The 22,729-nt window shown below is 41.3% G+C and overlaps 1 protein-coding gene across 2 annotated transcripts in view; it reads right to left on the reverse strand.

The window, feature by feature from the left end:
* The window catches only part of MRPS28 (mitochondrial ribosomal protein S28), a 208,956-nt gene that overhangs the window by 83,911 nt on the left and 102,316 nt on the right, over positions 1–22,729 (reverse strand). The window contains exon 3 of one of the 2 annotated variants that reach the window (XM_003999933.6): positions 20,640–20,939. The exons of the other annotated variant lie outside the window; for it this stretch is intronic. Coding sequence (XP_003999982.1) covers positions 20,774–20,939 — 166 coding nt within the window. The 3' untranslated portion in view covers positions 20,640–20,773. Of the gene's footprint in view, positions 1–20,639; positions 20,940–22,729 lie in introns of those variants that run through there. 2 annotated transcript variants of the gene reach the window in all.

The raw sequence follows: 22,729 nt of genomic DNA on the forward strand, positions 1-22,729 counted from the left end.
AGACACAATTTGGCCCATAGCCCTAGCACTATGAGAAAAGCTAAAAATTCAGCACGGTTCCAAAATTCAAAGCTATACAGTACCTTCGATAGCAACAATTAGATATTGATTAATGCATTGATATTAATGGCAATGGGGTGGGAGTAAAAAGGAGAGAACAAAAATCGTGCCCTTGGGTGCGCCTGGGTGGCGCAGTTGGTTAAGCGTCCGACTTCAGCCAGGTCACGATCTCACGGTCTGTGAGTTCGAGCCCCTCGTCAGGCTCTGGGCTGATGGCTCGGAGCCTGGAGCCTGTTTCCGATTCTGTGTCTCCCTCTCTCTCTGCCCCTCCCCCGTTCATGCTCTGTCTCTCTCTGTCCCAAAAATAAATTAAAAACGTGGAAAAAAAATTTAAAAAAATAAAAAATCGTGCCCTTGTTGCTGCCATAGGGTAATTTTATATTTTAGAATGCATGACTCAATAGTCATTATTTTGCATATACCGTGAAGTGAAGCTTGGTGCCATCTTCTGGGTGGGATACCATGAGGCCATCTTCAGAATGGGATTGTTGTATCTGAAGACGCCTCTGACACTTCAAAAAGTCGAACTTCTTTCAGGAAAGCCAAAGAAGATCTGCTATGTAGAGAATTGTGTCTGAAAAAGTTTCTTTCATATCTAGAAGCAACTTACATAAATATTTTTACAAAGTCATTTCTTTAAGAGAGCATATTTTGTTTAAGCTAATGTGTCAGAACAATGCCATTTCGGTATGGCTTTCATTTATTTGAACGTGCAGGGAGTCCAGATTGATCAGGAACTTGATTATATTTCTCCATATATGAAAGAATAACCCTACTGAGAAGCCTTATCTTGGTCAAACATAGGGACAACAGAAGCAATGATTTCCTATTTGCTTTCAAGTGACATTTGTGTGGATGTGGTTGATTGTGGCAAAGAGCTGGGAACCGAGGACTGCCGAGGTCTAATAAAATTCCTCTCTGAACTTGATGCCTCGAAGAGAAAAAATGATGCACTAGACCCAGAGCAGCCACGCACAATAAGAAATGACAACAATAGTACCGGCCTAAAGAACTGCCTCCTTCTGCCAGTAAAACCTTCAGGCATTTACATCTTAGTATGAATTTGCCTTCCTTTTAAGCGATGGATGGAGTAAATACGTTTCCCCCCCAGTTTCATCTTTTTACACACCACTGTATGTTCTATAATATATCTGGTTTCTTTCCATGATCCACAGCGCCTCTGAAAACTATTAGATCACCAGAAGGTTTCATGGGATGGAGCAAGAGGTGAAAGTAGGGATCATTCTGGTTGATTGTGCCTGGCTTTCTGGACAGCAAGCATTGGGGGGGGGGGGGGGCAGGGTGGGTGATCGATGGCAAGAGGATCAGGGCTTCAAAACTTCAGGACTGGAAGGCACTTAATGCCCGGTGGGAAGGGGAAGTGAGATTTCAGCAGATGGAGAAGGAGCACAAAAAGGGAATTGGGAACTAGATTTAATTTGCTTTATGGTTTAACCAGATTAGGTCCTGGGTCTGGGCAGCAGTCTCCTACGACAAACCTCTTGGTAGGAAGATTCTTGTGGCCCACAGCACTATTAAGTCAGAAATAGAGGTCACTAAACTGCTACTACCATGCATGACTGAGAGAACTATTGCTCAGAAATAATTAAAACACTGAATACTAAATTATAACCGCTCCACTTCCTGGGTCTCTAGGCTATCTATACCTCTGGGTGTACACATTTATCTTTTGTTTCCATAGATAGGCCCTATGAAGCCACATTTATTACTGGAAAACTTAGACTCTGTTTCTTGACCAGCAACTACAGAGTAATTTTTTAAGGTGTTTTTACAGTGGTGAAATATACATAACATCATAACATTTGCCACTTTAACTATTTTTAAGTGCACGGTTCACTGGCATTAAGTACACCCGTATTGCGCAACCATCCACCATTCATCTCCAGAGCTTTTTCATCCTCCTAAACTGAAACTTGTACCCCTTAAACAATAACTCCTCATTCTCCCCTTCCCCGGCCTCTGGTAACCATTGTTTTACTTTCTGTCTGTATATATTTTACTATTTTAGGTACCTCTATATGGGGAATAATACAATATTGTCCTTTTGTGTCTGGCTTATTTCACTTGGCATAATGTCTTCAAGTTTTATCCACGCTGTAGCATGTGTCAGAATTTCATCCCTTTTTAAGGCTGAGTAATATTGTACATATATACCACACGTCATTTATCCATTTATCCACAGATGGAAGTAAATTATTTTTTTTTAAAAAGTTAGTGTTTGTTTACTTTTGAGAGAGAGGGAGAGAGAGAGCATGAGCAGGGGAGACATAAAATCTGAAGCAGTCTCCAGGATCTAAGCTGTCTGCACAGAGTCCGACACAGGCTCAGACTCACGAACCGTGAGATCATGAAGTCAGACACTTAACCGACTGAGCCACCCAGGCGCCCTGGAAGTAAATTACCTTCTAACAGGCACATCAGTACTTACACATAAAATGATACTGTCTTTCAGAATACAGCACTTGGAAAATAACATACTTACTCGGAAATAACTTGTACTATGGGCTGAACTGTGTTTCCTCAAAATTCATATGTTGAAACTCTGACTCCAAGTACCTTGCAATGTGACTGCATTTGGAGATAGAGCTTGTAATGTGGTGATTGTGTTAAGGTGAGGCTGTTAGGGTGGGCCCTAACCTAATCTGACTGCTGTCCTGAGAAGAATAAGAAACTTGGACACAGAGACACCAAGGATGCCTCTTACCAGGGACGCACGTGCCAACAAAAGCCATGTGAGGGCACAGTGAGAAGATGACCATCCACAGGCCAAGGAACGGGTCTCAGGAGAAAGCACCTCTGCCAACATGTTGATCTTTGACTTCTGGCCTCCAGAATTATGAGAAAATACATTTCTGCTGGTTAAGCTCCCTGGTCTATGATATTTTGTTATGATGGCCTTAGAAAACTAATACAACTTGCTACAAAAAAACATTTTGGGTGCTTTTGTGAAATGGCCTCAGCATCAGTTTAAGGCCATCACCAAACCAGCCTCATTACTTTATGGTCACAAACAATATTACTCTCTTTGATTGCTGGTTTTTTTTTTTCTTCTTCTTCATCATTCTTGGCTTTAAATGGTTTTTTGATTCTTTAACAAAAAATTAAATCCTCTCTTAGAGGATAAAATGCCTTTCACTAAGGATATTCAAATGAATGGTCTGCCAACTTTCAAGAAATTCCCAAAGGAAATTGCTTTGAGCAACTGGAATAATCATTTTGTCTACCATGGAAACTTTCATCAAAGGATATACCATTCATTAAGATACGTATGCTATGTTTGCTAAGGAATCCGTCACTTGACTTTATATTCCTGTGTCTTCTATCTAAGTATGAATGTGCATTTGGAACTTGTCTCACACTTTTCCTCCGAGAGCTCAAGCTCTTCAAAGAGTTCCATGACCTGACTCTTAAACCAAAGCTTCAGATCTTTCTGTTTCCTTAATCTGCTGCTTTGATACTTTGGTCAAAAGGATCAGCTCTCAATGGGTCTCAGTTCACGGACAAGCTCCAGCGCAGCCTCTCTCTCCTGCCTCAGAAGAAACAAGTAAAGGTGGCGGTCATGATGAAAACACCCAATGATAAGGAGAAGAGAGCAAGTCCTAGGAAACTAGGCTTTTGTGTTTTGAGGGAAAATAACTGAATTGGAATTGGAGACCTTGAGCCATTATATGCACCTAGCTTGGTGGAGACTCAACATTTGTCAGGCACTTTCCAAAAGCTTTCAATTACATTATCTTATAACGTTATTTTACCAGGAAAGAGGAGGATAGAATAGGAAGCAGGGTCACTGTCATTCTTGTATCAATCTCGAACTTCACTGAGGGTCCTTGTCTGCAAACATCAAAATGAAAAATTTTCAAAAATGATGAATCACTTATTTTTCTAAAAAACAAAGTCCTATTTCTTGCTGGGCTGAGCTTCTTGAGGATAGGGTCTGTGCCTTTGTCATCTTTACATAGTTAGCACAGCATCAGGCACATAGCGGCACTCCATACATGTTGAATGAATGCCCAGTAGCCCTTTGGTAAGTCTGCAGTTTCTGCAATTCCAAAGTCCACTATCCTCTGTTGTGGTCCTCATTTGTGTCTAATTCCCACCTGATGGTCTCTCATTCTGTCATCTTCCTGTTGAAGCCCAAATTTATAGTGAAACTATGCTCATGACCAGAATAGATTTTACCTTCATCATAACCCTGATTTGAACTTGTAAGCTCAGTTAGGGCTATGAAAAGTAAATGGATGCTACATCACCCTGAGTCTGGGTCAGGTGAAAATGGACTTGGACATGGACTGAAGTTCTGCCGTCTTCTTGCTGACCATCTCTTTGGCAGCTGAAGAACTCTGTCACGGCCAAAAGAATCCAGCCATTGCCCTTTGTAGCAATGTGGATGGAACTGGAGAGTGTGATGCTAAGTGAAATAAGTCATACAGAGAAAGACAGATACCATATGTTTTTACTCTTATGTGGATCCTGAGAAACTTAACAGAAACCCATGGGGGAGGGGAAGGAAAAAAAAATGAGGTTAGAGTGGGAGAGAGCCAAAGCATAAGAGACTCTTAAAAACTGAGAACAAACTGAGGGTTGATGGGGGGGGGGGGGGGGGTGGGAGGGAGGGAAGGGTAGGTTATGGGCATTGAAGAGGGCATCTTTTGGGATGGGCACTGGGTGTTGTATGGAAAACAATTTGACAATAAATTTCATATATTAAAAAAAAAAAAAAGAATCCAGCCATTGTAGCTTCCTTAATTTTTGAAGTCAAATGGCCTTAAGGTACTCCTTCAGACTTCAGGTGGTTAATGAAATTAGATTAATGCAAGAAAACTCTTTTGGCTCAGAAAAAGAATCCTATTTCATGATGACAATTCTCTTCATCAGAAAGAGACAACCCAACTAAAACATCCATTAAAAGACCTACCTATGTCTTCCACCATCTTGGAGCTCCATGGCTGGTATGAAATTGAAAGAACTCATCAAACTGTTACCCCAAAACATGCCATATACAAAATGATTGTATGTGGACAGACCCTACGAAAGATACTCTCAATATAGGGAAACAAGTTTGAGTTCCTTAAATTTAGGAATGAGCCCTCATTCTTCCAGCAGACCACCGTGCAGGTGAGCAGGTGGGGGTGGTCCTTTGTGAACACCAAAGCCCTAAGGAACTTCTTAACTGTGCCCAAACTTGGCAATCATGCCTATTGTGAATGAGCTTTCTTTTCCAAGGACCAAGGAATGAAATATGAAAAATTTACCTTTTTTTCTTCAGGAGCTATTTTATTCCTCATTAATGGCAAGAGAATGGGCTTATGAGGGCCCCTGACATGTAAACATCTAATTAGGAAACTTTCAAACCTGACATCATCTAAAATGCTCACATTTTCTTTCTTTAAGAAAAGAAAAAAAGAATTTAGTGTTATACTGCTAAAGAAATCCTCCAATAAAACAAGCTTCTTATTTGTACATTCCACTTGAGCCAGGGTGAGCTGGTTGCTCTCATCTATTAAGTTAAATGTTCACATTCTCATTCGGCACAGTCCTGGGAGCATATGGTAGTTATTCACACTGTCACTGTTTTTGCTTGGGCTTCCCCGAAGGAAGGGTTGACACCAGGGCTGTGTGCAGATAGACATTTTGGTGATTGTAGGGAGGGGAAGAGAGATCAGAGCAGGACAGCAAAGGAGGGAAACACGCTGCTCTGGGAAGCAGGATCTTGATCTTTCCAGGGATCACCTGAGAAGCCCACTTAATGCTTTCCAGAATTATCCTCTTGAAAGATAGGAAGTGAGTTCATGTATGCATTGGCTCCCATCTTACTGGTCAAGGTTATCCTCAGGAGTTAACTTCCTAATCTGCGCAGATGCTTGGACCAAGCCAACCCTCATCGGTATCTGTGGTGCCCCAGGGTAGAAAGCAATAATATGTGATCTGTTATCTATTGCTGCATAATAGATAACCCCTAGTGGCTTAAAACCCCAAACTATTATTATTTCACAGTTTCTGCAAATCAGGGACACGGGAGCAGCTGAGTAATTCTAGCTCAGGGCCACTTATGATGTTGTAGTCAAGAGGTCAACCTGGGCTCTGTCATCTGACGGCTTGACTGGGGCTACAAGATCTGCTTCCCAGATGGCTCATTCACATGGCCAATGGCAGGACATCACAGTCCTTTGCTGGCTGTTCTCAGTAGGCTTTATTTACTCATGACATGGGCCTTTCCATACAGCTGCCTGTGTGTCTTTACAGCACGGCAGCCAGCTTTTCCCAGAACGAGTGATCCAAGAGAGAACAAGCAGAAGCCACAATGTCTTTTATGATCTAGCCAACAATATCTATACTATGGGTCACACAGACCAATCTTGACACAGTGTGGGAAGGGACTATATAAGAATGGGAATACAAGAAAGGAGAGATGGCTGGGGGCTATGATATAGGCTGGCTATCACATATGGGCATGTGCTCAAGGGGCACTGTCAGCACAAAATGTGCCAAAACCTGTACAGAACCATCTATGCTAACATCAGCTAAAATAATACATGAGGCCATGAAGATGTAAGCCATGGTAACCCAGATGGCTGTTTGAGCTATGCCTACTTCGTGCTTTTTACCACTCGTACCCAGTCATTGCCTCGGCTCCTCAAGTTCAACCCAGGAAGATGTTCAATTAAATGAGGATCTCAGAAAATACTGATGGGAAAAGCTAATCTAGAGTTCTAAAACACAAGCACACTAGATGATCTGAAAGTGGTATACATCTTGGATTGATTAAATCATTTAGAAAGTTTATTTCTTGGTTTTCTTTCACCCCCAAGCCACCACAGACAGGCTACAGAAGTCAACACATGACTGTGTGCCTTTTAACAGGGGAACAGAACCGATCAGATGCTCCAGTTTTATGGAACAGGACAAGACACAGCCTTAAGTGAAACAAATCTGTGTTAAACACAAATGTCAATCAAATGCATTCATCACAAGAAGATTCATTTTGGTTTAAGTGCAGTTAATATTACAACAGGCTTCTTCTGACTATAAGGGATGACGAACACATGCCCCAAAGTCATGATTTATTAAAACACATGTAACAAAGTCATTTGCATGGAAATAGAAAAAAGCACGTCCAACCATAGAATAGGCTAAAAAACCTTAGGTTGCAAGGACAACTAATCACCCATCCAACATCCATACTCCCCTTTTTCCTTATTAACAGAAACCAATGTTGATGACCAACTTAAAAAATACTTTTCCTCTTCTCTGGCAACTTGGCATGACACTGTTCTGGCCAATAAAATTCATGCGAACTCTGCTGACATGTTCCAAGCTTTTGCTTTCCTGATGCACACATTAGCCCTGTCCCTACCTGTAAAATTGAGATAGTGACTGACCCTGGAGCCCAAGCAGCCACCTTGTAGTCATGAGGGAATGGCCAAGAAAATCACAGAGACCTTGAGCCACCAATAGCCAGCCGCTGGTTAGCTTTGTACTTGTGTGAGATAAACCCCAGTGGCTTCAGCCACTGTTTTTGGCTTTTCTCTTACTTGCAGTTGAACTCAATCCCTAATGAATAGAGCTCACACAAATATTTTTAGATCGTCTCTAACCAAGTGACAGTTATTGTGCTGATGGTTAAATTTTCGAATTTTTCATTGTCTTCAAAGAAGCAGTTTCAAAGTTGTCAGATTTGCAAAAAGCATCATTGTTGACATAGCCCGATGGTCCTGACACCTCTTCATATTAGCATTTTCTTCAGTCCTTGCAACTGGACAAGTGCTCACACACTGCTGGGTCATCACATATGACTTTGCTTTTATCCAGATGTCCACCCCCTCTCCCTGTCCCATGTTCCCCCTCTTGCTTTCCCATCCCCAATTTCCCGATTGCTCTAATCTAAACTGAGTTACCAACTTACGTTCCCTTGCAAACTGAGCTTTTTCTTTCTGGAACTTACCAAATTTCTGCTTGTATGTTTATTTTTGAGAGTATGTATACAATATGCTTCCCCACTGAAGTGTAAGCTCAGAGATACCAGGGCTGTACTGGCTGTGTTCACCCCTGTACTCATCCCCAGAAAGTGCTAGAAGGAATGTTATGTCCACAGTGTCTTTCAAGGAGCCCCTCGGGCCAAGTGGAGTGCTCCAAGGATTTACAGAATTTAGACATTATCAGAGATGATCCCCATACTGGATTATGCTAATTTAAACATTTAAGCTTTTCTACTTGTTCCTCATTTTTTATTCTAACTGAAAGCCTCTAGGGAGCAGGAATGCGTCCAGGAAAGGCAACCCCCACCCCCGCCCCCCCATGGTTCAAGGAACTTTCACACTGGCAAGCCAGTCAACAGAGTTTCCAGAATGACAGGCTAGGTTCTAATCCTTCTTAGTCACCTTAACTGGAGGAAAATACTAAGTGTCCAGAGTTAGAGGCGAGAACCTTTTAATGCCTTTTTTTTCTTTTTTTCTTTTTTTAAGGGCTGCATTTCGAAGAGGTAAATACAGGCTGGAAAATATCTGTTTACACTCTGGTGGCAAAGCAGGCATCTGGAGAGCATTTAACTATGGTGATACTTTGCTCCCAAGTCAAGGCTCTGTTTGTTACAATATGACACAGAGTTATTTGGCTTTTCAGAAAGGCGCCATTCTCCTTCTGAGTTCTATACAAAACGGAAGGCAAGATTTCAAGATAAGCTATTTTGAGAAGATTGAAAACATGGGCAAACCGAAGTGAAAAGACCAGGACCAACTGGAAAGAAATCCAACAAGTCCTAAGAAAAACTGAAAATGTAATACCTGCCTGTAAAATGTATTACCGTTTGCTGCTGATTCTATTTGTTTCCTTTAAGCATTTATTACAATGGAAATGCCTGTAGTGAGCCCTGCCTACCCAGAAAGCTAGTTAAGCCAGACTGTCTGGGGCTTGGAAGACATGGAGGCAGGAAGTGGGATAAGAGAGGCGGGGAGGTAGCGAGAGGCTGGCTGGAGGCTGCACTTCCAGGCACAGGCTACCCTGTGGGATTCTGCAGTCTCTGCAACATTAGGTCAGCCGGAGACAAGGGTTCTGGAATATCTGGGTGCTTGTATATCCAGGTTACTCGGGTCCCGAAGGAATCATGCAGAAGGGTTTCAATTGCACAAATAAATTTCTGACTCAGCGGTGATTTCATTGAAAGTAGAATTTTTTATAAGTCACTCATTTTCTCCTGGAATTATGATATAAATCCTTAAAAATTAATATTGTAAATTACTACCTAAAATTAATATAAAAGTAGACTAAGAAGGGATACCAACAAACTTAACAATCCTTTAGTCATTATTTGAGAGATCCCCGCTTTGAGGGGGATGTATGACACAGATATTCCTGGTTTTTAATGTAACCTCAAACCACTAAAAGTATTGTGAGAAAATGTCATTTTAAAAATTCATAATACTTTTCCGTGCCTTTTAGACAAGATTTTGAAAGGTTATTGTGGTAAGTTATCTACCACAGAGGTAACCCATCGTAAGAACTGACCAGAAAACATCAGAAACATGGAATTAGTAAATCTAAGATAGAGAATTACATACTTTTGTCCTTTCTGTATCACTATAAAAAGGGTAATAGGTTTAGATCCAGAAAGGAGGAGTTCCCTACTCCAGAGACAGAAATTATTATCTCTGAATGTTATTCTACTGGGGGAAAAATTTTTTTTTAACATGCTGGGGTCAGAATATCCATCTGGAAGCGATGACTTCTAGCTAAAGTCACTTTCAAGTCCACAGAGACAAGGTGCACTGGTGCCCTCTCATCTATTCCTTGGGGAATGAGTCTCATAAAGCTGAACTGGAGTCAGAGAAAGGAGTAACTTCCAGCATGCAGCTTACATTGGTGCTAATAAAGTACACACGACTGTTGAAAAATGTTTCTTTAATCATTGTTGCTGTTTTAACTATAACTTTCAGTGGACACAGCACAGAGCAGTTCTGCTTATGTGTTCTGAAGTCCTAATAAGGAACTAAGTGAAAAAATCCCTAGAACTTTCCCATGAGAGCATATATAAGAGGGCTGTCTGATGTTAGATGTTTGAGTCTAGCTGGGCCTCTCTCATAGCTTCCGTTGCTTGTGTTTTCATCCTTAGGTAAATGGAAGTATTTCACCTGTTACGTCACAGTTTAGTCTGTGAAGCGTGGGCTAGAAGAAACAGATGGAATTGATGGAAGTTTTACCGTGTGGACAATGTGATTATTCACTGTGTTTGAGTGACACTGTTTTGTGTGTATACATGGAGAAAAGTTTAACAAGCCATCATTTGCTATGAGTGCAGGGGCATGTGAGTGGTTCTCAAACCAAAGAGCAGAGATTATCTCTTTGTGAGGACAGATTTGATTAAGAGGCACCCCTTGTCCACTTTTTGTGGTATTCGACAGGGGGCCAAATGTTTAGCTTCAGTGTAACCATCTTTCCAGCATCCTTGAGCAAAAAGCTGCCTGCCAACACTTGGGTAAACAATATCTAGGAGGGATGGAAGGAAAAGAGCTCAGAGGCAGGAAAGCAGTGTGCACTGAGTCTTTAGGGCCTGCATGCATTCATGAAAGAACCAGAAGGCTAAAATAAGGAAAAAGGAATTCTGTGCCTTCCCCTTTTCAGTCTCCTCAAACTGACCACAATCTTTAGACTCGAGAAATTCTTTCCTGGCTGCAGGGAATACAATGTTTGTGCCAACAGAGAAATAAAAAAATCACAGTTAACATAAAGTAATGAGACGTCCCTTCAGGTCACACACACAGTCACCTCCTATTCCTGCCCTGTAGGTGAGCAAAATGCTAAACATGGAGACACGGGCCCAGTGACCAGCTTTTTGCTATAAAATTACCAGGAGATACGAACCAAACTCAGATGCATACTTGAAATCCGGATGCATGAAATCTGTTCATGTGGCATGATCTTTTAATTTTTGTTCCAAGCTCTAAAACAAAGTGACTTACTCAGAAATCATGGGGTGGCAGTACAGGTGAGGAGTTGGTGTGACGACCGGAAGAAAGGAAGAGTGAAACAGAAGGTCATCTGGGAGATCTGAGCCATCTCACGGCTAAAAATGTCTGCTTCCTACCTTGACGAGCAGACTTTGCAGAACAATTCATCTTTCTCTTACTGATGGAAAATCTTGTACAATTAAGGCCACTGAATCAAGCAAAGTACTTTCAACAAATATTGATTAATATTTTCTATGTGTTTGACACTGTGTTGGGCACAGCAGATACAAAAACAAGTAAAAAGCAATTCCTTTCCTGGAGATATTTACAACCGATTAGGAAAGTATAAATGACCCTCTAACAGATAAATCTACAGAGTACTAATTGGCTTCAAAGCAGAAATACTCAGTGAATCCAACCCTCCTTTCATCCACTTTTTTTATTTAGACACATAAGGCCTAGGAAGATGTATTAGAACATTCTTAAAATTGATTTTAAAAATAGTCTGTTTTCTTTTTTGTTTTCTCTTTCTAAAGCCTTTCATTTCAGCGGTAGACCAAAAACAACTTTTAACATCTAAAACACAGCTGTGGTTCTGAAAATAATGGACAAAAGGCTCTGAAAGAGAGGGGTCCCTGGGTGGTCCAGTCAGGTAAGCGTCCGACTTCAGGTCAGGTCATGATCTCATGGTTCATGGGTTCAAGCCCCACGACAGGCCGTGTGCTGACAGCTCAGAGCCTGGAGCCTGCTTTGGATTCTGTGTCTCCCTCTCTCTCTCTGCCCCTCCCACATTCGTGCTCTGTATGTCTGTCTCTCTCTCTCTCTCTCTCAAAGATAAAATAAACATTAAAAAAATTTTTTTAAAGACTCCAAAATAGAAAATAGCTATCACAAAATTTGTGCACATTTCTACAATTCTACACAATTACTCTCAATACTGTTAAGTGAGACGCTGAAAAGCACACACAGACACCAATAAAAGTGGCAGCTGACAGCAGGGAAAGGAGGTGGCAAAAATGTTCAAAGCAAACAGAACAACAACAACAACAACAACAAAAAAGAATAGTTGTTGAGAGTCAGTTAGTATATAACCAAAAATTAGATGAACACAGATTAAGAGCCCCAAGGGGGGTACTAGAAGCAGGGACATTGACCTAAGTAAAAAATATCAGCCAATAGCAAAGGGAGGTGATAGGTAACAAGCTAAAAAAACAATTTAAAGGGCGCCAAGTTCTGGGGCCATTTGGTAGGAGCAGCAGCTCTAACCCACCTTAAAAATCCCTAGGAAATCACATCATTATGAAATTGTTTTCCATAATGGTAGCCCTGAGTCATCAAGGAAAGCTTTAAATCCTGTTCAGTATTCTCTGTTTTAAAAAGCAGGAAATGTTTTGGGGACAGGCAACTGAGTAATACATTTTAGAGCTTTATAGGCAAGATCTGGCTGGGTAGACATTTACATATTCCCTGGCAGCTGAAATCTCTCTGATTATTCAAGAGTTTACAATGTTTCTGATTAATAAAATTTTTAAAGAATTTTGTCTGGTAAATATCGATTGTGTTATATCATTAGAAAAATAGTAATTATATTTTCCATATATCCCTGTAATTATTTGCAAATACTAAACTTGGCCTATACTGGGGAAAGCATTTTGTGTAAAATTTTTATAGACGGAGAGATGCTAGGGAGAAAACTGATATCAGTAGCAGGAACTGGACCTGATAAGGATCACAAGATCTTGGACTGGTGGCAGATATCATGATTAAATGTGCCTTTAGGGAGTGGGAGGCAGTGCGATAGGATGGAGTGAGTGAGTTTTGCATGTGGGAGGGATGTAAATGGTCAGGACCAAGAGGACGACTGTGATAGACTGAATTACTCATCTCATCTCTTCACTGGCCTGTAGTAGAACCCTTGCTATAATCTCAGGATGGATAGATAAGGTATAGTACCCTTGTCATTGGGAAACTCATTGTATCTTTAGTGGATGTATGTTGAAGATATAAGTAAATTCAGGAAAGGTTTAGATCAATCTATGAATGGTAAATCCAGATTTGCATGTTAAAGAAAACCAGAGAGTTTGAAATGAATCCTCAAACTTCTGAGGCCAACATTAATGGGATACTATGAGACTTTGAAACCACAGGCTGGTTAGACCATTGGGCTGACCCAGTATTGCATTTCCTACATTCATATCATTTGGTTTTTAAAAATAAATACGCATTTTAGTATGAATTCCTAAGGGAAACATGCAGTTTATTTGAAGACTGTAACTTTCTCCCCATGTTTCTTTTAAACTAATTACAAAGAAGTCAGGGATGTTCTGAGCCAAAGGAGGTAGGAAACTCTACGAACAAATGTGACTTATTTTATATTGTCACACCTGCGTTCTACATGTGGGAAGTGCAAAAATGGATTTTAAGGTCCCAGGTAAGGAACTGTATGGATCCTGAAATCACCCTGCAGACAGATGAAATCTTTAGAAACCAAAAAGTGGCTCAGATTACTAGCAGTTGCTTCACAAAATTGCCTGCTTGAAAAAACAATCCAACTCTTTTACCATACTCTATAAGTCTCAAATCATTATGGTTTGGAAAAAATGCACATGAGACTGTGATAGCAATAATTACTTCAGATGAATGAATAAAAGAAAGCAAGATACTGTGCTTTCTTCCAGGCAACATTTACATGCAAAATCTTTCATTTTAGATGCAGTAAATACCACAGAAGCCAGTAGATAAAGATGATGTCCCAACTCTCAAAACCATACCAAAAGGAGTGGGAATGCAACTCAGGCAGGCAGCTGAGACCAGGACTGTGGGTAAATGCTGCAAGCTTCTTGCTCACAAGTAATGGTATGTCTGAGTTATGTTCTGTGTAACTATCTTTTAGACGTATTTAGTGATGCCCAATATACTAGTGAATTTCCAAACATAACCACAAAATGGATGACAATTTAGGATGGTTCCATGCTTGAAATTTTGTTTTTTTTTTAAATTCTGGTCCATTAGTCATTTCAATCTTCGTTAACATCTTTCCCTTTCCCGTTCACCTTCTGGTGCAGGTGTTAACGAACTTGGAAATGACTGATGGACCAGAAAAGGTCTTGGAAAATCTATCAAATGGATATTATAATCAGCCTCCATAGAATCTAACTTAAATGTTGCTTGACAGGTGTGGTGCAGGAACTAGAAAAACCAGAAAAGACATTCCACAAATGGCAAAAAGGAGAATGATCACAAAGTTCGACCCTCTGGTAAACCAGAAATTCAAGTCTTACTCGTGTGAGGTGAATTAACTTTACAGTGGGTATCTTCCAAATAATTCTCTAAGCCTGCCTCTGGAGGTAGGAAGTAACCTGTCATGGGTGTTTACAGGGTGGACTGGATGACCACTTGAGAAAAGGCTGTAATGTGCAAACAAGATAGTTCCCATGGTTCTTGAGGGAAGCAGACACAGAGCTCACCTGTAACAAAGAGCTTTAGCTACTCAGGTGAGGCTTTGCTCATCCATATAGGACCCTAGGGGTATATTCTGGCTTTGTTTCTGCCCTCCTGCCTCAAGCCAGAGACCAGCTTCTGCTTTCACTAGTGTTCCCTCAAACATATCTAGACCGCTCCAAGTCAAGGCCCAGGAAAATGAGGCCCAGAGAAGAGTGAGGCTTTCTCTCTCCCCTCAATAAGGGCCTGTTTGTCGGGTTGATTTCCTATACCAACACCATCTCCCTCCAGATGAAAGATAAGGCCTGTCCTAGGGCCTGACAGGATTTATTTGCATATTGGGACAAAACACTATAATCCTCACCTCTATTGCAGAGGCATGGGGTCCTCCCCCATGCCTCCCTTCACCTCTATTGCAGAGGCATTATCTTATGTCCTCCCAACCCTATGGCCTCACCCAGAGACTTGCCTGTGGTGTCTTGCCTCCACCTTCCACAAAATCTCTGTGCAGTCAGTTCACGTTAGCATGAGCAAATGTGCCAAATCACCACGTGTTCCGCACACTGTTTCTATTTGCTGTCACCTTTCTCCCTAGCATCTCTCCATCTATATAAATTCTACACAAGATGCTTTCCCTAGCACAGGCCAGGTTTAGTATTTAAAATTAATTTCAGGGATATACAGAAAATATAATCTACTATGTTTCTAAAGATGTACCACCGTCAATATTTATTAGAGAAAATTCCTTTACATTTATTGATCAGAAACATAAACTCTTGATTAATCAGAGGTTTCAGCTGCTAGGGAATATGTAAATGTCTACACAACCGAATCTTGCCTTAAAGTCTATACAATCTTGCTCCCTTTCCCTTTATCCCTCACCAGCCTTTCCCTCAGAGTTGCCCTTCCTACTGTTAGCGTCTGCTTCCCAGATGACCTGACCTGACACTAACACCGTGAGTGAGTTGTTCTGGTCATTTGTTTGGCATGACTAGTTGACTTGTAAAAAAAGAGTATTGACTTGATTCAAATACTTGCCTTACTTTAATAATATTAAAGGAACAAAGATGGTTCACTGGAAATGGATTTTCTCAGATCTCTCCACCTGGGTGATTTTAAATAGGTGACTGGTGTTTAGGGGGACTGGTTCTCCAGATTCAGACCCTGGTGGATTTAATCAAACCACCTTAATTTAAATCACCCTGGTGTTTTAATCAAGGCTGCAAATAGAGGACAGTCTATAGAAAAAAGTGAAGCAAGAAAGACTATTAGATGGAGCACAGGAAACCAGGCATGGTACAGGCTCCCAATAGGACTGCAGGGTCAAGGCATGGGACAGATGTGTAGGCTGGGAAATCAATGCCTGACAAGATATCACACTTCTCATATATGCCTGGTGGATCAGCTTCCTGGGGCTTCCATAACATATTACCACAAATTGGGTGGCTAAAACAACAAGATTCAATGTCACATTTCGGAAGGCCAGAAGTCTGAAATCAAGGTGTCATTGGGTGGTTTTCTTCTTGGGACCTCAGAGGGAGAATCTGTTCCATACCTTTCTCATTTCTAGTGCTTGCCAAGCAATTCTTGGCATTCCTTAGTTTGTGGCAGTGTAACTACAATCTTTGCCTCAGTTGTCACATGACATTCCCCCTGTGTTTCTGTGTCTCTGTATCCAAATTTGCCTATTCTTATAAGGATGATGTTGTATTGCATTTAGGATCCACTTTAATCCAGAATGACCTCGTCTTGATTAGATGTCCAAACGATTTCAAAAAAAGTCATCTTTGCAGGTTCTGAGTGAACATGAATGGGGGGGGGGGCTCTATTCAACCCAGTATAACTGAGAACTTGAGTGATTAAAAACTAGCCTTTAGATTGGTGTCATAAGAGATGAATAGGCACTTTCTGGTGATGAGCCTTTGAATATTGGAACGTAGTGTTTGGTTGTGGGATCTGAAACATCTGAGGGTATAGATTGTCTTCTCTCCTGACCACACCTCCTCCACAACTGAGATGACACTCGTCTTGCCTTCCACATCTTCAGAGTACGCTGAAATTGTCTGGTCTGGTGCACTGATGTATATGCATTTGCCTTCCTCCTTCAAACCCCACCCTGCCCGCCCCACCACACACATACACCTTCATCCTTCCCATAAAGAAAGATAACAGAATCAGGGCACCTGGGTGGCTCGGTTGGTTAAGCAGCCAACTCTTGGTTTCAGCTCAGGTCATGATCTTGTGGTTCATGAGTTCAAGCCCCGCATCAGTCTCAGCGCTGATAGTGCGGAGCCTGCTTGGGATTCTCTCTCTCTCCCTCTCTTTCTGCCCCTCTCTGCTTGTGCTCTCTCTCAAAATAAATAAACTTTAAAAAATAATAAAGACAACTGAATCTAAACACTAAACTGCCAGACTTATGTTGGGGTTGGAGGGTCACTCTGGGTGGAGGTAGGCAGCCACATCATTGAAGTAGAGTGAATGGAGTGAAAAAAGGAATCTAGGTTATTTCTCAGACAGCTTTTACCCAGTCTCCCTTATTTTGTCTTCCCTCTTCCCCCAATTCATTCCCAGATCCAGAAGTAGCCAGTATCGCCACTTACTGAACATCCTGAGGATTCTGCAGTAAATCAGGTGGGTTCCCCACTTTCCCCACTGCCAGCTCAGAACTTGTCTATCTCTGTTCTGCTAAGTCAATGTCTATTCATCCACTTCCCAGACTGCAAAGTTTTATTGCTGCTTCCTCTCTTCCTGCTTTTCTCCTACTTGAGTTTTTTGTGTATGAGGTGTTTGTGCATCTATCCATCCACCACTCATCCATCCATCTCTATTAGAGTTTTAGTGAGGCTTTGGAGGGAGTAATGTTAGACGTGTACATTAGTCTGGTACGTTAATCTGGAACTCCAGATTTAAAACAATACCAATCACTATGATAGTGAGGTTTCTCCTGTAAATATCGAACTTCTTGGTATAGACATGAAGTAGGTAGACAGATTTCATTAGGGTTGGAGTTTTGCCAACTAAGAAAAGGAGGGTTTGAGATGACAGGACTTAAGAAAACTTGACTTGCAAGGAAGTAATTATTTGATGCACCCTGAACTTTCAACCTGGGTAAGGAGGGTAGTGTGAACACGAAGGAGGTGATAAGAGTGAAAAATTGAAAGTCAATGGACTGGAGCCCCCCAAATTTTGAAAAAGTGTTCTATTGGGCATACAAAGTGAGGGAGCAGGAAGGTCAGAGAGTACAAGGATCTCAGATTTCAGATCTGGCATTTTTGGAGGTGGTGATTATTGGGTGTGACCCAGTTGGGGGTGGATGTGGTAGACTATTTTCCGAAGATGAGCACAACCATCTCTCTCATCCCACGTGACCTCCTACGGTGTGAGGCTGCCACACTGCCATCAAGAGGTGGAGGCTCCTTCCTCTCCTCTTGAATTTGGGCTGGCCTACTAACTCGTTTATGACCCAGCGAGTGAAGTGAAGAGGCATGGCTTCCCAGGCTAAGTAGAAAAGGCCATGTAGTTTCTCTCTGGCTGTCCTGGAATGCTCTGGGGAACACCAGCCACCATGCAAGCAGTTGAACTCCCCTGACACATATCATGCTAGAGGGGCCACATATAGGTGCTCTGGTCAGGGTCTAGCCAAACCTAACCTTTCTGCCACCCTTGCCAAAATACCAGATGAGTGAGTGAAGCTGTCTGGACCCTCCTAGACCAACCAGCTAGGTGCCTCTGAAGGGCTTCGGTGGTGCCACAAGGAATGAGAGGGCCCGGTGGGAGTGCCTAGATTCTTGAGCTACACAGTTTGGGAAGTATGACAGAGTGTCTGTGATGTGTACATTTCCATCTTCTGTCCAGACCTCTCGCATGAACCTCAGACCCATAGAGCCAGCTGCCTCTGAACATCGTCACTTGGGTGGCTAATTGGCACCCCAAATTTAACATATTCTAAATTGAGTTCTCGATAGTCCCCTCAAACCGGCTTTTCCCTATCCTGGTTATCGGCAAATCCATTCTTCTGGCTGCCCAGGCCAAACACCCTGCTGTCGTCCCTCACCACCCTCTTTATCTCATACTCCATATCCAATGTTATGTAATACCACTGTCTGTACCTTCAAAATACATCCAGATTGCAACCACTTTTCAGGACCAGCATTGCTACCACACTCCTCCAAGCTGCCATCACCTTTCATCTGGATTACCCACTAACTCTCTCCTCAGAGGTCTTGCTTTGCTGTTAATCTTCAGTCTACTCAGAAGGATCCTTCTATGATGTCACAGCATATTCCTCCTCCACTCAGACTCCTCAAAGACCCTCCATCTCAGAGTAAATAAAGGCCAAAGTCCATACCAGGACCTACAAGGCCTCTCCTACTTCCCACTCCCTAGGTTTATCTTTTATTCCTCTCTTAGCTGTAATGGCTTCCTCCCTGTTCCTTAAACTGGACAGGCACAGTCCTGCCTCAGGGCCTTTGCCATAGCTATTCTTTCTCAGGGACCCACGTGCTAGCTCCCTCATTTCCTTCAGATATTATTCAAAAGTGAATTCCTAGATGGGGTGCCTGGGTGGGTCAGTCGGTTAAGAGTCTGAATTTAGTTCAGGTCGTGATCTCATGGTTCGTGAGTTTGAGCCCCACATCGGGCTCTGTGCTGACAGCTCAGAGCCTGGAGCCTGCTTTGGATTCTGTGTCCCTCCCTCTCTCTCTCTCTCTCTCTAACTCTCCCCCACCTGTACTCTATCTATCTCTCAAAGAAAAATAAACATTAAAAAAAATTTTTTTAAGTGAATTCCTGGAAACTATGTATGGCAACGGATGTTAACTAGACTTATTATGGTGATGTCACACTATACACATATATTGAATCATTATGTTGTACATCTGAAACCAATAAAATGTTATGTGTCAATTACCTCAGTTAAAAAGATAAGTTCTTAAGAGTTTTTTTCTAAATACTGTATCAATGGAAAAATAAAAATTATGCATTATAAAAAAGTGGATTCTTCTGTGAGGATATCCATTGACACTACTCTTAAATCTCAATCTGTCACCTTACAACCCATTCTCTGCTTTATTTTGTTGTTGTTGAGATATAGTTAACATATAACATCAGTTTCAGGTGTATATCGTAATAGATATTTATTGCAAAACAATCACTACAATAAGTCTAGCGAACATCATCACCACACATATTTACAACATACCACACATTTTATCTATCCATCCATTGACGGACACATAGGTTGCTTCCACATCTTGGTTGTTTAATTTTTTTTTTTATTTTTTTTTAACGTTTATTTATTTTTGAGACAGAGAGAGACAGAACATGAACAGAGGAGGGGCAGAGAGAGAGGGAGACACAGAATCTGAAATGGGCTCCAGGCTCTGAGCTGTCAGCACAGAGCCCGATGCGGGGCTCGAACTCACGGACTGTGAGATCGTGACCTGAGCCGAAGTCGGACGCTTAACCGACTGAGCCACCCAGGCGCCCCACATCTTGGTTATTTTAAATAGAGTTGCAAAGAACATGTGGGTTCAGATATCTTTTCAAGTTAGTGTTTTGTTTTCTTCAGGTAAATACCCAGAAGTGACGTCGCTAGATCATAGCATATTTCTATTTTTAATTTGTTGAGGAAACTCCATACTGTACTCCATAGTGCTTGCAGCAACTTACCCTCTCACCAACTGTGTGAGAAGGTTCCCTTTTCTCCACATCCTCACCAACATTTGTAACTTCTTATCTTCTTGACAGCAGCCATTTTAATAGGTGATAGAATAGGTGATATCTCATCGTGGTTTAATTTGCATTTCCCTGATGGTAAGTGATGTTGAGCATCTCTCCAGGTGCCTGTTGGCCATCTGTATGTCTCTGGAAAAATATCTATTCAGGTCTCCTGCCCTCCCTGCTTTATTCTGTCCTCAGCATAGATCACTGTCTAACGTAGTAGTATGTATGTTCTTTATTTTCTATTACCTCCAGTCAAAGGTAAACTCCACAAAGCAAGCAATTTTGTCTCATCTGTTTACTGCTGTTTCAAATAGTGCCATGCACATAGCAATCACTCAAAACATACTTGTTGAATGACAGAATTTCCCAGAACAGTTTATATTTCCCCAATCAAAGGGAAGAATGGGTGTAAAAGGGAGGAGGGGAGAAACAGCTAAAGAAAATTCTAACAAATAAGAGCCATAATTATAGCTTTTGTTTATTATGTCTTCTTTCAATCATTTATTTACAATTTTCTAATCACATTCTTGATGAATATCTGGGTTCAACAAAAAAAAGGAGTGAATGCACTAAGCAAAGTTTATTTATTATTCACGATGTTCCTGTTTTGATTTGGCATCTTTACTCTCCTGGAGTCCTAAGAGAATCGCATCAGCCTCAAGTATAGTTGTATCTGTGGTGGCTCCCAGGAACCTAGATGTAAGTTCAAGATCTAATAGACGCAGTCGGACTCTGGTTCCTTTCTGGTATTTCCTGGATAGTAAGAAAAAAAAAATTCCATTAATTCTGCATAGCACAACATGAACAAGTAGTTTAATTTTTTTTTTAATGTTTATTTTTGAGAGAGACAGAGCACGAGTAGGGGAGGGAGGGGCAGAGAGAGAGACACACACACGCAAACACACACACTCACAGAATCTGAAGCAGGCTCCAGGCTCCAAGCTGTCAGCACAGAGCCCGACGCAGGGCTCAAATTCACGAACCACGAGATCATGACCTGAGCTGAAGTCGGACGCTTAACCGCCTGAGCCACCCAGGCGCCCTAAACAAGTAGTTTAAAGTAAAACTCAAATTCTAATTTTAATGTGGTGGCTCAAGATAAAGAATATGTTCTTTTTTAAAAAAACACTTTATACTAGTGTGTGAGAAAGAGTTGTTTTTGACAGAAAATTTAGTTGTATCAGAATTGTAACCTTGAAGTGACTTTTAAAGATCTTATAAACAAAATTCAAACAAGTCAATTCTTGAAAATAACATTTATTTTAATATGTCGTTCATTTTTTAAAATATTTATTTATTTATTTTGAGAGAGAGAGAGACAGACAGCATGCACATGCAGGAAGGGCAGAGAGAGAGAGAGAGAAAGAGAGAGACTCCCAAGCAGGCTCTGTGCTGACAGCACAGAACCTGACGTGAGGCTCAATCCCACTAACCATGAGTCTGTGACCTAAGCCGAAATGAAGAGTCAGACATTTAACAGACTGAGCCACCCAGGTGCCCCAATATGTTATTCATTTTTAAAATCAGCGAATATCAAGGGAAAAAGATTTTCAGATACATGCTTTCTTCCTAAATTTAAGAACTTCTCATTTTTATTTAATATTTTTTTAATGTCTATTTATTTTTGAGAAAGAGAGAGAGAGAGAGGGAGGCACAGAATCCAAAGCAGGCTCCAGGCTCTGAGCTGTCAGCACAGAGCCCAAAGCAGGGCTCAAACTCTGAATGGCGAGATCATGACCTGAGCCGAAGTCGGGACACTTAACCCATTGAGCCACTCAGGTGCCCCCCAAATCTTCTTTTAAATATTTTACAAAAGCAAAATGGAAAAAGGTCTAAATGTAAAGTACTTAAGTGCTGAGGACTGACTGCACTATAATTAAAGTGTAATGACAGCCTAACATGCATGATGGCTCACTTTGATCAATAAAATATTTTATAATACCAAATGAAACTTATATTCATTCATCTTCTTCCTTGATCAAATGTTTTAAGGGTTTAATATCAACATTATGAAAAGTTACAGGTGAATGAAAATATTGCCAATGACTGCAATCCCAAAATCTTTAAGGATCTAAATATACAAGCATACCTTGTTTCACTGTGCTTTGCTTTGCGCTTTGCAGGTATAACATGTTTTACAGGTTGAAGGTTTGTGGCAACCCCGTGTCAAACAAGTGTATCGCCGCCATTTTTCCAACAGCATTTGCTGACCTTGGGTCTGTCACATTTTGGGGGTCGTACGATAGTTCAAACTTTTTCATTATTGTTATATTTGTTTTGGTGATCTGTGATTAGTGATTACTAGTTGAAAGGTCAGATAGGGGTTAGCAGGTTTTAGCAATAAAGTATTTTTTTTTTTATTTTTTTTTCAACGTTTATTTATTTTTTTTTGGGACAGAGAGAGACAGAGCATGAACGGGGTAGGGGCAGAGAGAGAGGGAGACACAGAATCGGAAACAGGCTCCAGGCTCCGAGCCATCAGCCCAGAGCCCGACGCGGGGCTTGAACTCACGGACCGCGAGATCGTGACCTGGCTGAAGTCG

This window comes from Felis catus, chromosome F2, assembly GCF_018350175.1.
Source record: "Felis catus isolate Fca126 chromosome F2, F.catus_Fca126_mat1.0, whole genome shotgun sequence".
In the NCBI taxonomy this organism is placed as follows: Eukaryota; Metazoa; Chordata; class Mammalia; order Carnivora; family Felidae; genus Felis; species Felis catus.